The sequence below is a fragment of the Oncorhynchus masou genome, chromosome 31 (genome assembly GCF_036934945.1).
Source record: "Oncorhynchus masou masou isolate Uvic2021 chromosome 31, UVic_Omas_1.1, whole genome shotgun sequence".
NCBI classification, from domain to species: Eukaryota; Metazoa; Chordata; class Actinopteri; order Salmoniformes; family Salmonidae; genus Oncorhynchus; species Oncorhynchus masou.
This window is the reverse complement of record NC_088242.1, coordinates 94658353-94681237: the sequence shown is the minus strand read 5'-3', so window position 1 is coordinate 94681237 and position 22885 is coordinate 94658353. Positions and strand designations below refer to the sequence as shown.

General features: G+C 46.9%; 1 protein-coding gene across 1 annotated transcript in view; it reads left to right on the top strand.

The window, feature by feature from the left end:
• Nucleotides 1-22885, top strand: part of LOC135524785 (nuclear receptor subfamily 5 group A member 2-like) — a 160579-nt gene that overhangs the window by 90021 nt on the left and 47673 nt on the right. Inside the window, exon 6 of the mRNA XM_064952604.1 lies at nucleotides 6632-6748. Coding sequence (XP_064808676.1) covers nucleotides 6632-6748 — 117 coding nt within the window. The remainder of the gene's footprint in view (nucleotides 1-6631; nucleotides 6749-22885) is intronic.

Here is a 22885-nt window from a genome sequence, read left to right as displayed (position 1 = left end):
GAGAGAGAGAGAGAGAGAGAGAGAGGAAGGGAGGGAGGGAGAGAGGGAGAGAGAGGAAGGGAGAGAGAGAGGAGGGAAGGGAGGAGAGAGAGAGAGAGAGAGAGAGAGAGAGAGAGAGAGAGAGAGAGAGAGAGAGAGAGAGAGAAAAAAAAAACTTTTACTATCTCATCTTGGAATTCGAGACACATGGTATAAAGGAGATGGACCCACTGGTTGCTCTCTAGGTTACAGAGAGCTGGTAGTCCCGCCTACCTGGTATGAAACAGGGAAGAGACTCAGGGGGTATGCTAATTTGGTATAGAGCAGACCTAACCCACTCTTTTAAATTGTCAAAACAGGATAATTTTACTTCTGGCTAGAAATTAATCAGGAAATGATCTCAACAGAGAAGTAAGTCCTGATATGTGCTCCCCCTAAAATAATCTCCAGACCTCCTCTGTAAAAACAATGTGCTGAGCAAATGTCAAATAGGCTTTTTACCAAATTACCATACAACAGACCACGTATTCACCCTAATTTACCAATAAACAAAGTCTTCACATGCTTTCTTGCTTTCAAAAAAGCTTTTGACTCAATTTGGCATGAGGGTCTGTTATACAAATGGATGGAAAGCTGTGTTGGGGAAACATACGACATTATAAAATCCATGTACACAAACAACAAGTGTGCTATTTAAATTGGCCAAAAAAACAACAACAAAAAATTCCCCAAAGGGCCGTGGGGTAAGACAGGGATGTAGCTTGAGCCCCACCTTCTTCAACATATAAATCAACAAATTAGGCGAGGGCACTAGAACAGTTTGCAGCACCCGGCCTCACCCTACTAGAATCTGAAGTCTAATGTCTGCTGTTTGCTGATGATCTGGTGCTTCTGTCCCCAACCAAGGAGGACCTACAGCAGCATCTTAACCAGTGAAGAACAAACACCATTGTAAATACATCCCATATTTAAGTGTATTTATTTTCCCTTTTGTACTTTAACCATCTGCACATTGTTACAACCAAGGTATAAAAAAGAGACCGAGGTATAAAAAATCTGAAAGAGATGCTGTGACATCATACCCACTTCATACCCAGCATGCTTATCACCCCTAGCCACAGGGGGCATAGTTCCACAGCATCAGGGAGAGCAGAGAGTACAGATAGAGTTGCCAGACTAATGGTTTAGTTCAACCCCCATCCACTAGGCCCTGTCCCTGGGGAGACTGGAACCTTGGCTGCCTGGCTAGCCACAGGTCACATACAGCACATCCCAGGGATTTACTCACTCACTATAAGGCTATTTTACCATCCATTATAGCCCAATAGAAATAGAATGACTAGAAAAGGAAATTTCCCATTCAAGTACATGTTCTGTAATTAGATCTCTATGATTACACCACTCTATCCTGTGTGTTTCTGTTGTTTTAAAACATTCTTGGTGTTGTACAATAGGTGTTACCACATGATTGTGGAAGATTGTTCTTGTAGTTATCAACCATTATTGATTAGATTTGGCATGGCTTTCTACAGGATCATTTAAAAAAAATGGAGAACAAAGCAAATATAAAACACCAAATCTGAACAATTTGTCTAGGGTAGAATGTGTTATGAAGTAACAAACAGGCCGAGTAACAGCCTGAAAACAGTGGAACCTACTCACGGAGAATTAATTGCTAGCTATCGCCAGGTGAATAGTATCCTACAAGAAGCCTGTTCGCCACCAGTCGAACAGATGCCAACAGAAGACAACTCAAACGATGCCATGCTTGAGAGTCCCCTCGTTGAAGAGAACTTCAAACTTCATAGAGAGAGAGATATATGTTAGATCTTCTTGTACGTAAATATTATTTTGGCATAATGGACTTGACAGCGTTTGTGGGCAAAAAAAACAATGCTATTCACTTTGTTCATTAAGGAGCACTTAAATGGGATTATGTTATTAATCGGTTCGTTAGGCCACATCGTAAAAGAAGCTTCTTATTAAAATCAGATCCAGCTGTCTAACCTTGTTAGGCTGCGGCACCCACAACACTTAACAATAATCGCTGGTTTCGACCAAAAACAGCACACAAAAAAAATTGAAAACTATTATATATATATATATATATTTATGTATGCTTCAACCACAACTTCCGGTTTGGACTCCAGACCATTATCAGCATTATTATCAGTGGTGTCTTCTTAGCAGGGGACGATGACTGAATCAATGAATACACATTACTGTTGTGTCCTCCAAACACACCATTGCTAATTCATTTACATTGCCCAAACTTTTCAATTTTTCTCTACATCCCTTAAGTCCTTAAGTCTCACTCACTCACTCACTCACTCACTCACTCACTCACTCACTCACTCACTCACTCACTCACTCACACTCACTCACTCACTCACTCACTCACTCACTCACTTACTCACTCTCACTCTCACTCACTCACTCACTCACTCACTCACTCACTCACTCACTCACTCACTCACTCACTCACTCATACTTCCCCTCTTATTTCATATTCTGCCTCTTTCTCTCTCTCTGTGTGTGAAGTAGAAAACATTCATCTGTGCTTGTGGTTAAGCGATTGATCTGGGTATTGATCCCTCTTGCCTGAATGGCCGTAAAGGTGTTAAATTGATTTCTAGGAGGATATATATTTTTCATTACAAGCACTGTGAGAAGTTCCTACTTAAAAATAAGAAAATAAGCCGTGGTGATTTTAATCTATTGAAAAAGTACACCTTGAAAATAGCCTTAAATGTTTGGAGTAGTTCGGGGAGGAATAACGCTCATCTTAAAGGGGCTATTCAACTGCTCTCAGTGCCAAAACCCAAAGCTAACAGGGTAAAGCCTTGGTCATAACTGTTTTATGATTTCGTTGTTGCGTGGAGGGTTCCAGTCAGACCATAAATAGGGATGGGTAGTGTCTACAGAGTGTGCCACAGCTTAGTACACTACAGATACAAAGTGCACTACAGATACAGAGTGCACTACAGATACAACGTGCACTACAGACACAGAGTGCACTACAGACAAAGAGTGCACTACAGATACAAAGTGCACTACAGATACAAAGTGCACTACAGATACAAAGTGCACTACAGACACAAAGTGCAATACAGACACAAAGTGCACCACAGACACAAAGTGCACCACAGACACAAAGTGCACCACAGACACAAAGTGCACTACAGACACAAAGTGCACTACAGACACATTCTGGAAGTTTAGCTGCTATTTGCTCTTCACCATTTGTTTTTTCAGAAACTAAATCTAATCTGAACCCGTTTTAATGATCGTGGTCAGTGGTATAGTTTTGACGATGACACTGTGAAGTATGTTTTCTACTAAAGCCATCATCCATGCTCTCTACTGGTTAGTGTGTAGGGTGTGGTCAATATCAGCTTGGCCGAACCTCCTGAATAACACGTGTTATTGGTTCCATGTAGTTCAATCAACTGTAACATTTATTAAAAACTTTATTGGGACTTTATTACTTTTAAGAAATGTTATTGTCTAAAGCTGTTGGCTTTTGGCTACATGTTATTTTGATCTACAACACGTTCACAGTTCAGTTCTCAGGAACAGAATACAGAACAGACAGAGACAGTAGATAAATTCCCTCCTTTGTCAGACCACTCCTTGTATCTGAGTGGACGGACAGACGGACCTGTGAAATCCAGAGCTGGTTTGATTCCACCATGTGACAGTGCAAAGAAAAGTCTTGTCAGGGACTGGCACTCAAAGGGGTCAGCGATGCCTCTCCACGCTCTCACTTTGCTCGTCTCGTCTCGGTCGCTGTGCGGGTGACTCTCGTTCCCGCCTCAAGTCTCCTACGTCTCCCCTTGATAACCTGGCTCTATCTGGAGAGATGCTGCCAGAAAGGAAGTTCTGTCTGGAGTGATGCTGCCAGAAAGGAAGTTCTGTCTGGAGTGATGCTGCCAGAAAGGAAGTTCTGTCTGGAGTGATGCTGCCAGAAAGGAAGTTCTGTCTGGAGTGATGCTGCCAGAAAGGAAGTTCTGTCTGGAGTGATGCTGCCAGAAAGGAAGTTCTGTCTGGAGTGATGCTGCCAGAAAGGAAGTTCTGTCTGATGCTTTCAGAAAGGAAGTTCTGTCTGAGTGATGCTGCCAGAACAGGAAGTTCTGTCTGCCAGAAAGTGATGCTGCCAGAAAGTTCTGTCTGGAGTGATGCTGCCAGAAAGGAAAGTTCTGCCAGAAAGGAAGTTCTGTCTGGAGTGATGCTGCCAGAAAGGAAGTTCTGTCTGGAGTGATGCTGCCAGAAAGGAAGTTCTGTCTGGAGTGATGCTGCCAGAAAGGAAGTTCTGTCTGAAGTGATGCTGCCAGAAAGGCAGCGTCAGGACGGCTCCCTTTGATGGGGACCCCAGCGCTCGCCTGGACCCCTGACAAGTCTGCTTTGAAGAGCAGGGTCTAACTGGCCATCTTTCTCCATCTCTCTCTCTCTCTCTCTCTCTCTCTCTCTCTCTCTCTCTCTCTCCATCTCTCTCTCTCTGAGAGGGTATTTAACTAGTCATGCTGACAGAGACCCTCCCCCTCCCCCTACCTCCCTCCCTCCCTGATGGTTTTACTGACTGCATTATAAAGTTGCTCTTGTATGTCTCCTCCAGTCACCTGTCCCACAGAAAGGAAGGATGAGAGAAAAAAACACAGGAATTACAAGGACTGTCAGAATTTGTGGTAAAGGTCACTGCGGCTTTGTTGTATTTTGTCCTATCTCAGTTTGATTAAAAGAGGAATGAATACATGTCATGTTGATACAGACAGAACAGAATAGAACAGACAGATAGACAGACAGACAGACCAACCAGAACAGAACAGAACAGAACACACAGACAGACAGACAGACAGACAGACAGACAGACAGACAGACAGACAGACAGACAGACAGAACAGAACAGACAGACAGACAGTCAGTCAGTATCGGCTTGAGTCTCGCCTATGATGTTCTACAACCCTGCTCCTCCAAGCGAACTCTCAGCCTGTAGTGCCATTGTTTTGCCTGGGTGGAGGCTAAATACCTCCTCAGCAGTCAAAACAATCAGTCTCAACAACAGTTACGCTGAAACTACCACAGTGTCATTCAAGGTAATAACGTGTTTTTTTTGTTTTACGTACAGTAGAATATCCATTAGCTCAGTGATATCACTGCTCTTCGATTGAAACAAATGGCCTCGTTTACAAAGTTCCATAATGGATAATAGCATTCCTTTCTCCACCAATTGTACCGTACCTGTTAGTCAGGCAGTTAACCAAGGATCTGCATTCTTATGTAAAAACTCATTGATGTTTCAGTGCAACGTCACAGACCTCAACTGTTAACCCAACGATTCTCTCAGACTCATGTAAAAGCGCATTTAGCCACAACAACACCAGCCGAAGCGTTTTGCGAAGCCAACGTCATCCCGCAAGTCAGATAAATAGTATCGAGGGTGACACTGTTTGTCGAAAAGGGGGGTGGGGGGGAAAAAGGAGGGGTGAGAGAGAAATCTCTGTCTTTTTTCCTCATTCTTTTGCTTCTGAATGTGGCCTTTCTGTGTTCGTTCTGTGTTTGTGGCTACGGTGTGGAATGATTAACACGCTGAACCCTGGGAAATAACTGGATCACAATGGATGGGTTGTTGCAGTGTATCAGACTACCGTCAACGTGCGTCAGTCGCCAGCCCCCTTGTTGCTGAGAAACTCGCTACTTAATCACTGAGAACTGGGAAATCACTCAGCCACTGGAGGCACTGGGCAAACAGATAACACCAGTGACGAACACGGGCACGTGCACGGGCTCTTTGGGGGGAAAAACGGGGGTGTGGATGTGTTTGAACGGGGAAGGGGACGACGTTTATGTGATACTGCAGTATAGTGTGAGATTGTCTACCTTCTATGAGTGATGTAGTGATAAAATAGGTGGGTAAACTCTTACCGTACTTTCAATGTAGTTTTCTGGGAAAAAAATGGGATGAACTGCATGTACCCTCCACTACACACTATTCCACCTGTGGAATAGGACTCCCGAGTGGCGCAGTGGTTTGAGGCACTGCGTGGAAGAGGCGTCACTGTAGTCCCTGGTTCAAATCCAGGCTATTTCACTTCCGGCTGTGATTGGGAGTCCCATAGGGCGGCGCGCAATTGGCCCAGCGTCGTCCGGGTTTGCCCGGGGTAGGCAGTCTTTTTAAATAAGAATGTTTCCTTAAACTGACTTACCTAGTTAAATAAATGTTAAAATCGTGTTATTTTTTTAAAATGACGCATTAAAATCAAAATAGTGATCAACACTAGTCAATCTTGTTGTGTCTACTTGTCAAAGCCACAAAAGTGGCTCTTTTCACCTTTTTCATCTTATCACTCGCTTCACCCGAAATCCATTCACTAAGAGAATATTATCAAGGAGGTGTTTTCATGTATCGTTTTGTATCCTTTTTATTTAAAGGCGGCATAAACGTAGCATGACACGTTGGCAGACATTATCATTAGCGTCATTATCGTTAGCATCATTATCGTTACGTCATTATCGTTAGCGTCATTATCGTTAGCATCATTAGCATTAGCATCATTTTACATTAGCATCATTGTCATTTGCATCATTTTATATTAGCATCAATGTCAACAAATTACCTATTCTTTTCTCTTTTCTCCCTTTGTCTCACGAACAGGTGGACGACCAAATGAAGCTCCTCCAGAACTGTTGGAGCGAGCTCCTCATCCTCGACCACATTTTCCGTCAGGTGCACGCCAAAGAGGGCTCCATCCTATTGGTCACCGGCCAACAGGTAAGTCACCTGACTCCCCAAAACACCACCCGCCCCTCCCCTTCTCCCCACACCCTCCCCCTAGACCTCATCAGACACTCAGCACGTGCTCATCAACATCCTTTAAAACGCTATCGACCACACCGGCTCCCCTCGCAGTCACCGCTCCATTAAAAATAGATTACGCTTATAGGTATAAGCTAATGTGACCAGAATAATCAATTATGCATTTTCTCTCTTTTTTTTGCATCAAGCAAGACTCCTAATGGTGAATAAATATAGTGCTTGGTTAAGCATGCCTGTGGAGTCATAGCGGTAGGGGGAAGAAAGCCTATTATGATTTACCTTTGCGGTGCCCCAGAGGAGCCTGCGAGGGCTGACGCCTGAGGCTCCTGACGAGGCCCTCAACACAGCCTGTGATTCATCAGTCAGTATGTCAACTGGCAGAGAGGGAGAAACGGATGCTTGCTATGAATGCGGCTCGGGAACGCCCGGCACGTCTGTCAGTGAGACAAGAACACTTCATTATTGATGGGGCGGGTGTTTCCGAAACGTTGCTCTTCAACAAAATGTTCTCCAACAATAGATGAGGGCATTAATATTTAGGCGAGGTGAGGAGGGTCTGTTGACCTCTGATTATTAGTGGTCAGATAGTTGACCTCTGATTATTAGTGGTCAGATAGTTGACCTCTGATTATTTGTGGTCAGATAGTTGACCTCTGATTATTAGTGGTCAGATAGTTGACCTCTGATTATTAGTGGTCAGATAGTTGACCTCTGATTATTAGTGGTCAGATAGTTGACCTCTGATTATTAGTGGTCAGATAGTTGACCTCTGATTATTAGTGGTCAGATAGTTGACCTCTGATTATTAGTGGTCAGATAGTTGACCTCTGATTATTAGTGGTCAGATAGTTGACCTCTGATTATTAGTGGTCAGGAAGTTGACCTCTGATTATTTGTGGTCAGATAGTTGACCTCTGATTATTAGTGGTCAGATAGTTGACCTCTGATTATTAGTGGTCAGATAGTTGACCTCTGATTATTAGTGGTCAGATAGTTGACCTCTGATTATTTATGGTAGGAAGTTGACCTCTGATTATTTGTCAGATAGTTGACCTCTGATTATTAGTTGTGGTCAGATAGTTGACCTCTAATTATTTGTGGTCAGATAGTTGACCTCTAATTATTTGTGGTCAGATAGTTGACCTCTGATTATTAGTGGTCAGGAAGTTGACCTCTGGTTATTAGTGGTCAGGAAGTTAACCTCTGGTTATTAGTGATGGGGCGTTTTCATCTCAGTGCTCTCACACAGAGATAGATACATAAACACATACTCATACTCATAAACACACACATACACACACAACGCTCAGACACACACAGACACTCCCAACGCTCAGACGCACACAGACACTCACACACACAGCGCTCAGACACACACAGACACATAGCGCTCAGACACACACAGACACACACACAGCGCTCAGACACACACAGACACACGGCACTCAGACACACACACAGCGCTCAGACACACAGCGCTCAGACACACACACACAGCATTCAGACACACACAGCACTCAGACACACACACAGACACTCACACACACAGCGCTCAGACACACACAGACACACGGCACTCAGACACACACACAGACACTCACACACACAGCCCTCAGACACACACAGACACACAGCACTCAGACGCACACAGACACAAAACGCTCTCTGTCTCCATTGCTCTGTGTTTGCTGAGCCAGGGCTGGCTATCAGCAGGTCTCGGCCAGTAAAGGAGAGCGAAGGGGAGGATTAGGAGACAGAGGGAGGAGGAGGAGGGAGGAGGAGGAGGAGGGAGGATGAGGAGACAGAGGGATGACAAGGAGTAGGAGACAGGGGAGGGGAAGGAGACAGGGGGAGGAGGAGGAGACAGAGGGAGGAGGAGACAGAGGGAGGAGGAGGAGAAGGCAGAGGAAGGTGATGGAGGAGACATATGAAGGAAGAGGAGGAGACAGAGGGAGGAGATGGAGGAGACATAGGAAGGAGGAGGAGGGGACAGAGGGAGGAGGAGACGGGGAGAAGGAGGAGGAGACAGGGGAGGAGGAGACAGAGGCAGTAGGAGGAGGGGACGGGGGAGGAGGAGGAGACAGGGGAGGAGGAGACAGAGGGAGGAGGAGGAGGCAGAGGAAGGAAAATGGCAGAGACATATGAAGGAAGAGGAGGAGACAGAGGGAGGAGATGGAGGAGACATAGGAAGGAAGAGGAGGAGACAGAGGGAGGAGATGGAGGAGACATAGGAAGTAGGAGGAGGGGACAGAGGGAGGAGGAGACGGGGGAGAAGGAGGAGGAGGAGACAGGGGAGGAGGAGACCAGGGAGGGGGACCAGGGAGGGGGACCAGGGAGAGGTGAATCAGGGAGGGGGACCAGGGAGGGGGACCAGGGAGGGGGACCAGGGAGGGGGTGAATCAGGGAGGGGTGAATCAGGGAGGGGGACCAGGGAGAGGTGGATCAGGGAGGGGGACCAGGGAGGGGATCAGGGAGGGGGGACCAGGGAGGGGACCAGGGAGAGGTGAATCAGGGAGGGGGACCAGGGGGGGGGGACCAGGGAGGGGTGAATCAGGGAGGGGTGAATCAGGGAGGGGGACCAGGGAGGGGTGAATCAGGGAGGGGGACCAGGGAGGGGGAATCAGGGAGGGGGACCAGGGAGGGGGAATTAGGGAGGGGTGAATCAGGGAGGGGGACCAGGGAGGGGTGAATCAGGGAGGGGACCAGGGAGGGGGACCAGGGAGGGTGAATCAGGGAGGGGGACCAGGGAGGGGGACCAGGGAGGGGTGAATCAGGGAGGGGTGAATCAGGGAGGGGACCAGGGAGGGGTGGATCAGGGAGGGGGAATCAGGGAGGGGACCAGGGAGGGGGACCAGGGAGGGGGACCAGGGAGGGGTGAATTAGGGAGGGGGACCAGGGAGGGGTGAATCAGGGAGGGGGACCAGGGAGGGGTGAATCAGGGAGGGGGACCAGGGAGGGGGACCAGGGAGGGGTGAATCAGGGAGGGGGACCAGGGAGGGGGACCAGGGAGGGTGAATCAGGGAGGGGGACCAGGGAGGGGGACCAGGGAGGGTGAATCAGGGAGGGGGACCAGGGAGAGGGACCAGGGAGGGGTGAATCAGGGAGGGGACCAGGGAGGGGGACCAGGGGAGGGGACCAGGGAGAGGGACCAGGGAGGGTGAATCAGGGAGGGGGACCAGGGAGGGGGAATCAGGGAGGGGGACCAGGGAGGGGTGAATCAGGGAGGGGACCAGGGAGGGGGAATCAGGGAGGGGGACCAGGGAGAGGGAATCAGGGGGGGACCAGGGAGGGGGACCAGGGAGGGTGAATCAGGAGGGGGACCAGGGAGGGGGACCAGGGAGGGGTGAATCAGGGAGGGGGACCAGGGAGGGGGACCAGGGAGGGGGACCAGGGAGGGGTGAATCAGGGAGGGGGACCAGGGAGGGGGATCAGGGAGGGGGACCAGGGAGGGGTGAATCAGGGAGGGGGACCAGGGAGGGGGACCAGGGAGGGTGAATCAGGGAGGGGGACCAGGGAGGGGTGAATCAGGGAGGGGGACCAGGGAGGGTGAATCAGGGAGGGGGACCAGGGAGGGGGACCAGGGAGGGGTGAATCAGGGAGGGGGACCAGGGAGGGGGACCAGGGAGGGTGAATCAGGGAGGGGGACCAGGGAGGGGTGAATCAGGGAGGGGGACCAGGGAGGGGGACCAGGGAGAGGTGAATCAGGGAGGGGGACCAGGGAGGGGTGAATCAGGGAGGGGGACCAGGGAGGGGTGAATCAGGGAGGGGGACCAGGGAGGGGGACCAGGGAGGGGTGAATCAGGGAGGGGGACCAGGGAGGGGGACCAGGGGGAGAGGTGAATCAGGGAGGGGGACCAGGGAGGGGTGAATCAGGGAGGGGGACCAGGGAGGGGTGAATCAGGGAGGGGGACCAGGGAGGGGTGAATCAGGGAGGGGGACCAGGGATGGGTGAATCAGGGAGGGGGACCAGGGAGAGGTGAATCAGAGAGGGGGACCAGGGAGGGGACCAGGGAGGGGTGAATCAGGGAGGGGGAGGGAGGGGGAATCAGGGAGGGGGAGGGGGGTGAATCAGGGAGGGGGACCAGGGAGGGGGGGACCAGGGAGGGGGACCAGGGAGGGGGACCAGGGAGGGGTGAATCAGGGAGGGGGACCAGGGAGGGGTGAATCAGGGAGGGGGACCAGGGAGGGGGACCAGGGAGGGGGACCAGGGAGGGGTGAATCAGGGAGGGGGACCAGGGAGGGGTGGATCAGGGAGGGGGACCAGGGAGGGGGTCCAGGGAGGGGGACCAGGGAGGGGGACCAGGGAGGGGGACCAGGGAGGGGTGAATCAGGGAGGGGGACCAGGGAGGGGTGGAGGTGAATCAGGGAGGGGGACCAGGGAGGGGTGAATCAGGGAGGGGGACCAGGGAGGGGTGAATCAGGGAGGGGGACCAGGGAGGGGTGAATCAGGGAGGGGGACCAGGGAGGGGTGAATCAGGGAGGGGGACCAGGGAGGGGGACCAGGGAGGGAGGGGGGTGACCAGGGAGGGGGACCAGGGAGGGGGACCAGGGAGGGGTGAATCAGGGAGGGGGACCAGGGAGGGGTGAATCAGGGAGGGGGACCAGGGAGGGGTGAATCAGGGAGGGGGACCAGGGAGGGGGACCAGGGAGGGAAGAGCGCCTCTCAAACCATTCATTATCTTCTATTATGATGAAAGCTAGGGCCAACCTCTAACATCACCACCACCACTACCACCCCTTCAACCAGCACCACCCCTTTAACCAGCACCACCCCTTTAACCAGCACCACCCCTTTAACCAGCAACACCACTTTAACCAGCAACACCACTTTAACCAGCACCACCCTTTAACCAGCACCACCCTTTAACCAGCACCACCCCTTTAACCAGCACCACCCCTTTAACCAGCACCACCCATTTAACCAGCACCAGCACCACCCTTTAACCAGCACCACCCCTTTAACCAGCACACCACTTTAACCAGCACCACCACTTTAACCAGCACCACCCTTTAACCAGCACCACCCCTTTAACCAGCACCACCCCTTTAACCAGCACCACCACTTTAACCAGCACCACCCCTTTAACCAGCACCACCACCACCCCTTTAACCAGCACCACCCCTTTAACCAGCAACAGCACCCTTTAACCAGCACCACCCATTTAACCAGCAACACCACTTTAACCAGCTTTAACCAGCACCACCACTTTAACCAGCACCACCCCTTTAACCAGCACCACCCTTTAACCAGCACCACCACACCACCCTTTAACCAGCACCACCACTTTAACCAGCACCACCACTTTAACCAGCACCACCCTTTAACCAGCACCACCCTTTAACCAGCACCACCACCTTTAACCAGCACCACTCCATCAACCAGCACCACCCTTTAACCAGCACCACTTTAACCTTTAACCAGCACCACTTTAACCACTTTAACCAGCACCACCCATTTAACCAGCACCACCCCTTTAACCAGCACCACCCCCACCACTTTAACCAGCACCACCCCTTTAACCAGCAACACCACTTTAACCAGCACCACCCCTTTAACCAGCACCACCACTTTAACCAGCACCACCCCTTTAACCAGCACCACCACTTTAACCAGCACCACCCCTTTAACCAGCACCACCCCTTTAACCAGCACCACCCCTTTAACCAGCACCACCCCTTTAACCAGCACCACCCTTTAACCAGCACCACCCCTTTAACCAGCACCACCCCTTTAACCAGCACCACCACTTTAACCAGCACCACCACTTTAACCAGCACCACCACTTTAACCAGCACCACCCCTTTAACCAGCACCACCACTTTAACCAGCACCACCCCATTAACCAGCACCACCCTTTAACCAGCACCACCCCTTAACCAGCACCAACCAGCACCACCCCTTTAACCAGCACCACCACTTTAACCAGCACCACCCCTTTAACCAGCACCACCCCTTTAACCAGCACCACCACTTTAACCAGCACCACCCCTTTAACCAGCACCACCACTTTAACCAGCACCACCACTATAACCACCACCACCAATATAACCACCACCACCACTACTACTATCACCACCACCACCACTATAACCCCTACCACCACTATAACCACCACCACTACTACTATCACCACCACCAATATAACCACCACCATTATAACCACCACCACTATAACCACCACCACCACCACCACTATAACCACCACCACTACTACTATCACCACCACCAATATAATCACCACCATTATAACCACCACCACCACTACTACTATCACCACCACCACCACTATAACCCCTACCACCACTATAACCACCACCACTATAACCACCTCCACCACTTTAACCACCACCACTATATCCACCACCACCGCTATAACCACCACCACTACTATAACCACCACCACTATAACCACTACCACTATTACCACAACCACTATCACCACTACCACTATAACCACCACCACTATAACCACCACCACCACTATAACCACCACCACCACTTTAACCACCACCACTACTACTATCACCACCACCACCACTATAACCACCACCACCACCACCACCACTACCACTATCACCACTACCACTATAACCACCACCACCACTTTAACCACCACCACTACTACTATCACCACCACCACCACTATAACCCCTACCACCACTATAACCACTACCACCACTATAACCACTACCACTATCACCACTACCACTATAACCACCACCACTATAACCACCACCACCACTTTAACCACCACCACTATATCCACCACCACCGCTATAACCACCACCACTACTATAACCACCACCACTATAACCACTACCACTATTACCACAACCACCATCACTACCACCACCAAAAGCACACACCAGTATGTTGTCCATTGTAGAAACTGCTGCTTTGCCTACTGTTGTCACTGGGGGATTAGAGGAGAAATGTAAGCAATTCATAAGCTTCAGGACATGTCACCTCCCCTTCCTCCCTCACTGCCCTCCTGTCTGTCAGCTTAGTCAGGAATTGGCCTTCGGAGGAATCTGATATAGCAACTTATATGTAATGACCCAAATCTAATTTATACAGCTCTTTGGTCTGTCTTGTACTGAACTGTCTTTGGTTCAAACACAAGATACGTGACTGCTGGTGTCATGTGAAAACACTGGCTGAGTTCAGTAGGGTATGAATGCACAAGCATTGTCTTGCCATTTCCTCGGCACGATAAGTCTTTGATATTGCTTGATGTCAATGGCACTAGCACATGAAAGGCAAATGTGAAAATATTGTTTAAAAAAATCTTCTCTGAACAAACACATTTATTCAGCAGGTTTCCACTACTTTCGAATAACATTGTGTTTTTAAAGGAACTGTAACAGAAATCTTTGTCCTCTTCTGACGAGGAGTATGAAATGTCAGAACAATGTGCAGTGTGGTATTTTATTTTACCTTTATTTAACCAGGCAAGTCAGTTAAGAAAAATTTCTTATTTTCAATGACGGCCTAGGAACAGTGGTTTAACTGCCTGTTCAGGGGCAGAACGACAGATTTGTACCTTGTCAGCTCGGGGATTTGAACTTGCAACCTTTCGGTTACTAGTCCAACGCTCTAACCACTAGGCTACACTGCCGCCCCTACTGCTGCCCCTACACTGCCGTATGTGTTCATGATGTTTATTAACTGAACAACAAAATACAAAATTACAACGTGAAATAAACGAAAACCGATACAGTCCTGTAAGGTGCAGAAAACACTAGACAGAAAACAATCACCCACTAAACACAGGTGGGAAAAGGCTGCCTAAGTATGATTCTCAATCAGAGACAACGAACGACACCTGCCTCTGATTGAGAACTATACCAGGGCCAAACACATAAACACAACATAGAAAAAAGAACATAGACTACCCACCCCAACTCACGCCCTGACCAAACTAAAACAGAGACATAACAAAGGAACTAAGGTCAGAATGTGACAGGAACTTTCTGTTGTCTTTGAAGTAGAATACTCTAATCCAAATTTCGGAAAGATTTGGGGCTAAATTCAATCCGTATCGCTGAAGAGTCGCGCTATAGCAGGATAGAAATTTAAAGCCAATGTTCTCGTATTAGTGGAGACTGCATTCACTGTAAATTATGCATGTCAGCTCAATCGGAAATTAACTTAAATTAATTTAAATTTCAAACTTATTATTATCTATCCTGAGGCCTAGTCACTTTACCCTGCCTTCGTGTACATGTCTACCTCAAATACCTTATTATTATCTATCCTGATGCCTAGTCACTTTACCCTGCCTTTGTGTACATATCTACCTCAAATACCTTATTATTATCTATCCTGATGCCTAGTCACTTTACCCTGCCTTCGTGTACATATCTACCTCAAATACCTTATTATTATCTATCCTGATGTCTAGTCACTTTACCCTGCCTTCATGTACATATCTACCTCAAATACCTTATTATTATCTATCCTGATGCCTAGTCACTTTACCCTGCCTTCGTCTACATATCTACCTCAAATACCTTATTATTATCTATCCTGATATAGCTACCTGTATATAGCTCCACATTGATCTGGTACTGGTTCTCCCTGTATATAGCTCCACATTGATCTGGTACTGGTTCTCCCTGTATATAGCTCCACATTGATCTGGTACTGGTACTCCCTGTATATAGCTCTACATTGATCTGATACTGGTTCTCCCTGTATATAGGTCCACATTGATCTGGTACTGGTACTCCCTGTATATAGCTCCACATTGATCTGGTACTGGTACTCCCTGTATATAGGTCCACATTGATCTGGTACTGGTACTCCCTGTATATAGCTCCACATTGATCTGGTACTCCCTGTATATAGCTCCACATTGATCTGATACTGGTTCTCCCTGTATATAGGTCCACATTGATCTGGCACTTATACTCCCTGTATATCGGTCCACATTGATCTGGTACTGGTACTCCCTGTATATAGCCCCACATTGATCTGGTACTGGTACTCCCTGTATATAGCTCCACATTGATCTGGCACTTATACTCCCTGTATATAGCTCCACATTGATCTGGTACTGGTACTCCCTGTATATAACTCCATATTGATCTGGTACTGGTACTTCCTGTATATATCTCCACATTGATCTGGTACTGGTACTCCCTGTATATAGCTCCACATTGATCTGGCACTTATACTCCCTGTATATCGGTCCACATTGATCTGGTACTGGTACTCCCTGTATATCACTCCACATTGATCTGGTACTGGTACTTCCTGTATTTAGCTCCATTCTTGTGTATTTTTTTATTTTTATTGTTATTTGTTTAACTTTGCATCGTTGGGAAGAGCAAGCTGTTTACGGTAAAGTCTACATCCGTTGTATTCGGGGCATGTGACAAATCAAATTTGTCACAAAAATAGTTTTTACTTAAGCCATAACCCAAGGTATTGACATCAAGAGTCCAATCCTTCATTGAAGTTATTTCATGCACAGATGGTTTTCTATAAATTGATTGACACCTTAGGAGGGAGGGGGTGTTGACTTTTCACTGACTCATCATTTCCACCACCTCAAAAAGGAATGAGGGAGATGACGAAGAGGGGGAGAGAGAGAGAGAGCGATGGAAAAAGAGAGGAGAAAAGAGATATTCTGAGAGAGAGAGAGAAGGGAGAGATGGAGAGACAGGAGAGAGAGAGAGAGAGCGAGAGAGAGGGAGAGAGATGGAGAGACAGAGAGAGCGATGGAGAGAGTGAGATGAAAAGACAGAGAGAGAGAGAGAGAGATGGAGTGTTGGAGAGACAGAGAGAGATGGAGAGATGGAGACAGATGGAGAGATGCAGACAGATGGGGAGATGGAGAGACCGAGAGAGAGATATGGAGAGATGGAGAGACCGAGACAGAGAGGGAGAGAGAGGGAGAGAGAGAGAGAGACAGAAGAGAGACAGAGAGATGACGTGAGGAGGAGAGGGAAAAGCTGGCGTGCATCTCCGAATCCTCCTGATGATTTAAAACATTCTACTCATCATATTTAATTAATGCGACTTGAGCGAGGGACCCCTCCCTCAGCCTTCTACCTTCCTGAGCTTAAGGGGAAGCCCTATTCTCTCCCCTCCCTCAGCCTGTCTACCTTCCTGAGCTTAAGGGGAAGCCCTATTCTCTCCCCTCCCTCAGCCTGTCTACCTTCCTGAGCTTAAGGGGAAGCCCTATTCTCTCCCCTCCCTCAGCCTGTCTACCTTCCTGAGCTTCAGCCCTATTCTCTCCCCTCCCTCAGCCTGTCTACCTTCCTGAGCTTAAGGGGAAGCCCTATTCTCTCCCCTCCCTCAGCCTGTCTACCTTCCTGAGCTTAAGGGGAAGCCCTATTCTCTCCCCTCCCTCAGCCTGTCTACCTTCCTGAGCTTAAGGGGAAGCCCTATTCTCTCCCCTCCCTCAGCCTGTCTACCTTCCTGAGCTTAGGGGAAGCCCTATTCTCTCCCTCCCTCAGCCTGTCTACCTTCCTGAGCTTAAGGGGCAGCCCTATTCTCTCCCCTCCCTCAGCCTGTCTACCTTCCTGAGCTTAGGGGGAAGCCCTATTCTCTCCCTCCCTCAGCCTGTCTACCTTCCTGAGCTTAGGGGGAAGCCCTATTCTCTCCCCTCCCTCAGCCTGTCTACCTTCCTGAGCTTAGGGGGAAGCCCTATTCTCTCCCCTCCCTCAGCCTGTCTACCTTCCTGAGCTTAGGGGGAAGCCCTATTCTCTCCCCTCCCTCAGCCTGTCTACCTTCCTGAGCTTAGGGGGAAGCCCTATTCTCTCCCCTCCCTCAGCCGTCTACCTTCCCAGAGAAACAGCCCTATCCCTACCCCTCTCTCTACCTTCCCCAAGAAACCCTGGCACAGTCAATTATGCTAATGTTTGTCAATAAATATTAAAATGTAATATGGCCAGACTACTGTGAGTGGCAGCTATAGACTTGCCTCCCAGACAAATTTGCTGCTGCTGCAGATATTAAGTGCACCTGAAAGGGCTTGCGGTGTGCCACGGGGCCAGACCATGAGGAGGGGCGGGCCTGGGGGACCTCCAGGGGGGCTTACACGCTCTCACCCCTCTCACCCCTCGCCCCTCTCACCCCTCGCCCCTCTCACCCCTCGTCCCTCTCTCTCCCCGACCCCTGCATCCAGATGCAGAGGAGGGGAGAAGAGGGGGCTGGAGTTAGGGAGGGGAGAGGAGGGAGGGAGAAGGAGAGAGGTGAACATGTGCTCTATCTCTCCCTCTGCCTCTTTCTCTCTCTCTCTCTCTCTATCTCTTTCTGTCTCTTTCTCTCTCATCTCTCTCTCCTCTCACTTTCTCTGTCTCTCTCTCTCTCTCTCTGTCTCTCTCCTCTCCATCTCTCTCCGTTTCTCTCTCCGTTTCTCTCTGTCTCTCTCCTCTCTATCTCTCTCCATCTCTCTCTCTCCCTCCCTCGCTCTGTCTCTCTCCTCTCCGTCTCTCTCTCTCTCTCTCTGTCTCTCTCCTCTCATCTCTCTCCGTCTCTCTCCGTCTCTCTGTCTCTCTCCTCTCCATCTCTCCTCTCTCTCTCTCTCTCTCTCTCTCTCCATCTCTCTCTGTCTCTCTCCTCTCCGTCTCTCTCTCTCTCTCTGTCTCTCTCCTCTCATCTCTCTCCGTCTCTCTCTCCGTCTCTCTCTGTCTCTCTCCTCTCCATCTCTCTCCATCTCTCTCTCTCTCTCTCTCTCCTCTCCATCTCTCTCTGTCTCTCTCCTCTCCGTCTCTCTCTCTCTCTCTCTGTCTCTCTCCTCTCATCTCTCTCCGTCTCTCTCTCCGTCTCTCTCTGTCTCTCTCCTCTCCATCTCTCTCCATCTCTCTCTCTCTCTCTCTCTCTCTCCTCTCTCTGTCTCTCTCCTCTCCTCTCTCTCTCTCTCTCTCTCTCTCTCTCTCTGTCTCTCTCCTCTCCATCTCTCTCCGTCTCTCTCCCTCTCCGTCTCTCCTTTTTCTCCCACTCTCTCCAGTCAGATTAATATAATAGTTTGTTTAAGAAGTTTGCAAGCTTTACAAGAATAACGATTTCCATAATACTCCTGTTTATAGGGACACATCTGAAATCACAGCTACCAAAACATTTGACCACAGCAACCATGTTTTTTTTGCTAAGCCTATGTGAGTGTGGACATGTCAAGTTTGTATGTAAAACCTATATCTAAGATACATACAGTGTCTTCAGAAAGTGTTCACACCCTTTGACCTTTTCCACATTTTGCTTACATTTGTTTTTTTTTTGTAACACAATACCCCATAATGTCAAAGTGGAATTATGTTTTTGGACATTTTTACTGATTAATAACAATTTAAAAGCTGAAATGTCTTGAGTCAATAAGTATTCAACCCCTTTGTTATGGCAAGCCTCAATTTATTCAGAAGTAAAAAAAAAAAAAAAGTAACGTAATAAATTGCATTGAACCCAATATGTGTGAAATAATAGTGTTTAACATGATTTTTTTTAAACGACCACCTCATCTCTGTACCCCACACTTACAATAATCTGTAAGGTCCCTCAGTCGAGCAGTGAATTTCAAACACAGATTCAACCACAAAGAGGTTTTCCAATACCTCACAAAGAAGAACACCTATTGGTAGATGGGTAAAGTCACTACGAAGACACACAAGTCACATTACTACAGTAACTCAGTTGATTTCAACATGAGACCAATAGTGACTTTAAAACAGTTACACAGTTTAATGGCTGTGGATGTCATAAGGTGATCTCACCAATTTGTAAGTCGCTCTGGATAAGAGCGTCTGCCAAATGACTTAAATGTAAATGTAAATGTAATAGGAGAAAACTGAGGAGGGTTCAACAACATTGTAGTTACTCCACAATACGAACCTTATTGTTAGTAGGGAAAAGAAGGAATCCTGTACAGAATAAAACATATTCCATAATCGTGTTTTAAAACAAGGCCCTAAAGTAATTACTACAAAAAAAATGTGTCAAAAGAAATGTTTGTCTTGAAATCAAAGTATATTGTTTGGGGCAATTTCAAAACAGCACATCACTGAGTACCATGGGGGCTGGGATTAAAAATGAAAATTAATGAAATAAAATATAGCCAAAACACACTTCACGACAAGAGAAACAACACAACACAAAGAGAGACCTAAGACAATGACATGGCACGGCAGCAACACAATTTTTATTCAACGAGGCAAGTCAGTTAAGAACTAATTATTATTTTCAATGACAGCCTTGGAACCGTGTGTTAACTACCTTGTTCAGGGGGACAGAACGACAGATTTATACCTTGTCAGCTCGGGGATTCGATCTTGCAACCTTTCAGTTACTAGTTCAACGCTCTAAACACTAGGCTACCTGCCGCGCATGATGACAAAGCATGGTAGACAACACAGGAGAGAGAGAAGGCATAGTAAGGACATCTGACATCATAGTCAGGACATCTGACATCATAGTCAGGACATCTGACATCATAGTCAGGAAATCTGACATCATATAGTACAGACATCATCATCTGACATCATAGTAAGGACATCTTCTGACATCATAGTAAGGACATCTGACATCATAGTAAGGACATCTTCATAGTGACATCATAGTAAGGACATCATCTGACATCATAGTATCTTCTGACATCATAGTCAGGACATCTGACATCATAGTCAGGACATCTGACATCATAGTCAGGACATCTGACATCATAGTAAGGAGTCTTCTGACATCATAGTAAGGACATCTGACATCATAGTAAGGACTTCATCTGACATCATAGTCAGGACATCTGACATCATAGTAAGGACATCTTACATAATAGTAAGGACATCATCTGACATCATAGTAAGGAATCTTCTGACATCATAGTAAGGACATCTGACATCATAGTAAGGAATCTTCTGACATCATAGTAAGGACATCATCTGACATCATAGTAAGGACATCTGACATCATAGTAAGGACATCTGACATCATAGTCAGGACATCTGACATCATAGTAAGGACATCTGACATCATAGTAAGGACATCATCTGACATCATAGTAAGGACATCTGACATCATATTAAGGACATCTGACATCATAGTAAGGACATCTGACATAGTAAGGACATCTGACATTGTAAGGAATCTTCTGACATCATACTAAGGACATCTGACATCATAGTAAGGACATCATCTGACATCATAGTCAGGACATCTGACATCATAGTAAGGAATCTTCTGACATCATAGTAAGGACATCTGACATCATAGTAAGGAATCTTCTGACATCATAGTAAGGACATCATCTGACTTCATAGTAAGGACATCTGACATCATAGTAAGGACATCTGACATCATAGTAAGGACATCTGACATCATATTAAGGACATCTGACATCATAGTAAGGACATCTGACATAGTAAGGACATCTGACATTGTAAGGAATCTTCTGACATCATACTAAGGACATCTGACATCATAGTAAGGACATCTGACATCATAGTAAGGACATCATCTGACATCATAGTCAGGACATCTGACATCATAGTAAGGACATCTTATGACATCATAGTAAGGACATCATCTGACATCATAGTAAGGAATCTTCTGACATCATAGTAAGGACATCTTATGACATCATAGTCAGGACATCTGACATCATAGTAAGGAATCTTCTGACATCATGGTAAGGACATCTTATGACATCATGGTAAGGACATCTGACATCATAGTAAGGACATCATCTGACATCATAGTCAGGACATCTGACAATCATAGTAAGGAATCTTATGACATCATAGTAAGGACATCATCTGACATCATAGTAAGGACATCTGACATCATAGTAAGGAATCTTATGACATCATAGTAAGGACATCATATGACATCATAGTCAGGACATCTGACATCATAGTAAGGAATCTTATGACATCATAGTAAGGACATCTTATGACATCATAGTAAGGAATCTTATGACATCATAGTAAGGACATCTTATGACATCATAGTAAGGACATCTTATGACATCATAGTAAGGACATCTTATGACATCATAGTAAGGACATCTTATGACATCATAGTAAGGAATCTTATGACATCATAGTAAGGACATCTTATGGCATCATAGTAAGGACATCTTATGACATCATAGTAAGGACATCTTATGACATCATACTAAAGACATCAGTTTTATTTCCACATCATAGTAAGGCCATTCTAACACCTATATGTTTATGACATCATAGTAAGGAATCTTATGACATCATAGTAAGGACATCTTATGGCATCATAGTAAGGAATCATGTTTATGACATCATAGTAAGTTGAATCAATTTTGGTTTATGAGCATCATAGTAAGGACATCTTATGGCATCATAGTAAGGACATCTTATGACATCATACTAAAGACATCATCTGAGCTGTCTGTCAAGTAGAAGATGCCAATTGAGAAAATCCAATTGTTTTTACTTTCCAAAAGATTTTCATTCATCCACACAACCCATGTTTCTCACCTCAACTTCAGTCTACACTGCATAGGAGTTTGTGTGAAAGTGCTGAGATCAACCAGTTTTTGATTTGCGTTTGAAATACCAGTCACCTGTTGTACAGTTTTATATCTTTATTGAAGTGAAATTTGCAAAATGAATTAATGAATTACATTTTTTTTAGTATCAAATCGCCAATTGGCAACCCATCCCTTATGGGATTAATTGACACAAACAAACATTGCAATAATTCACTGTGGTATGAAATGACCATTCTTCTTCCTGTATACTCTGCATCGCATAAAGAGTGAAAAAATAAACATTACAATCAATACATAACAGTAAATAACTTCCCTAGAGCAGTAAATACATACACACACACACACACACACACACACACACACACAACACAACACAACACAACACAACACAACATATACAAATAATTAAATACTGAAAAAATAGGGAAACCCAGTCTGGCACAAAGAGACGATTCATGTGGGAGACAAGCCTATACACAATCTATATACACACGCCATTACCCAACATGCTATTAGTGTACTGCTTGGGCTACAACATGCTATTAGGTTACTGCTTGGGCTACAACATGCTATTAGGGTACTGCTTGGGCTACAACATGCTATTAGGGTACTGCTTGGGCTACAA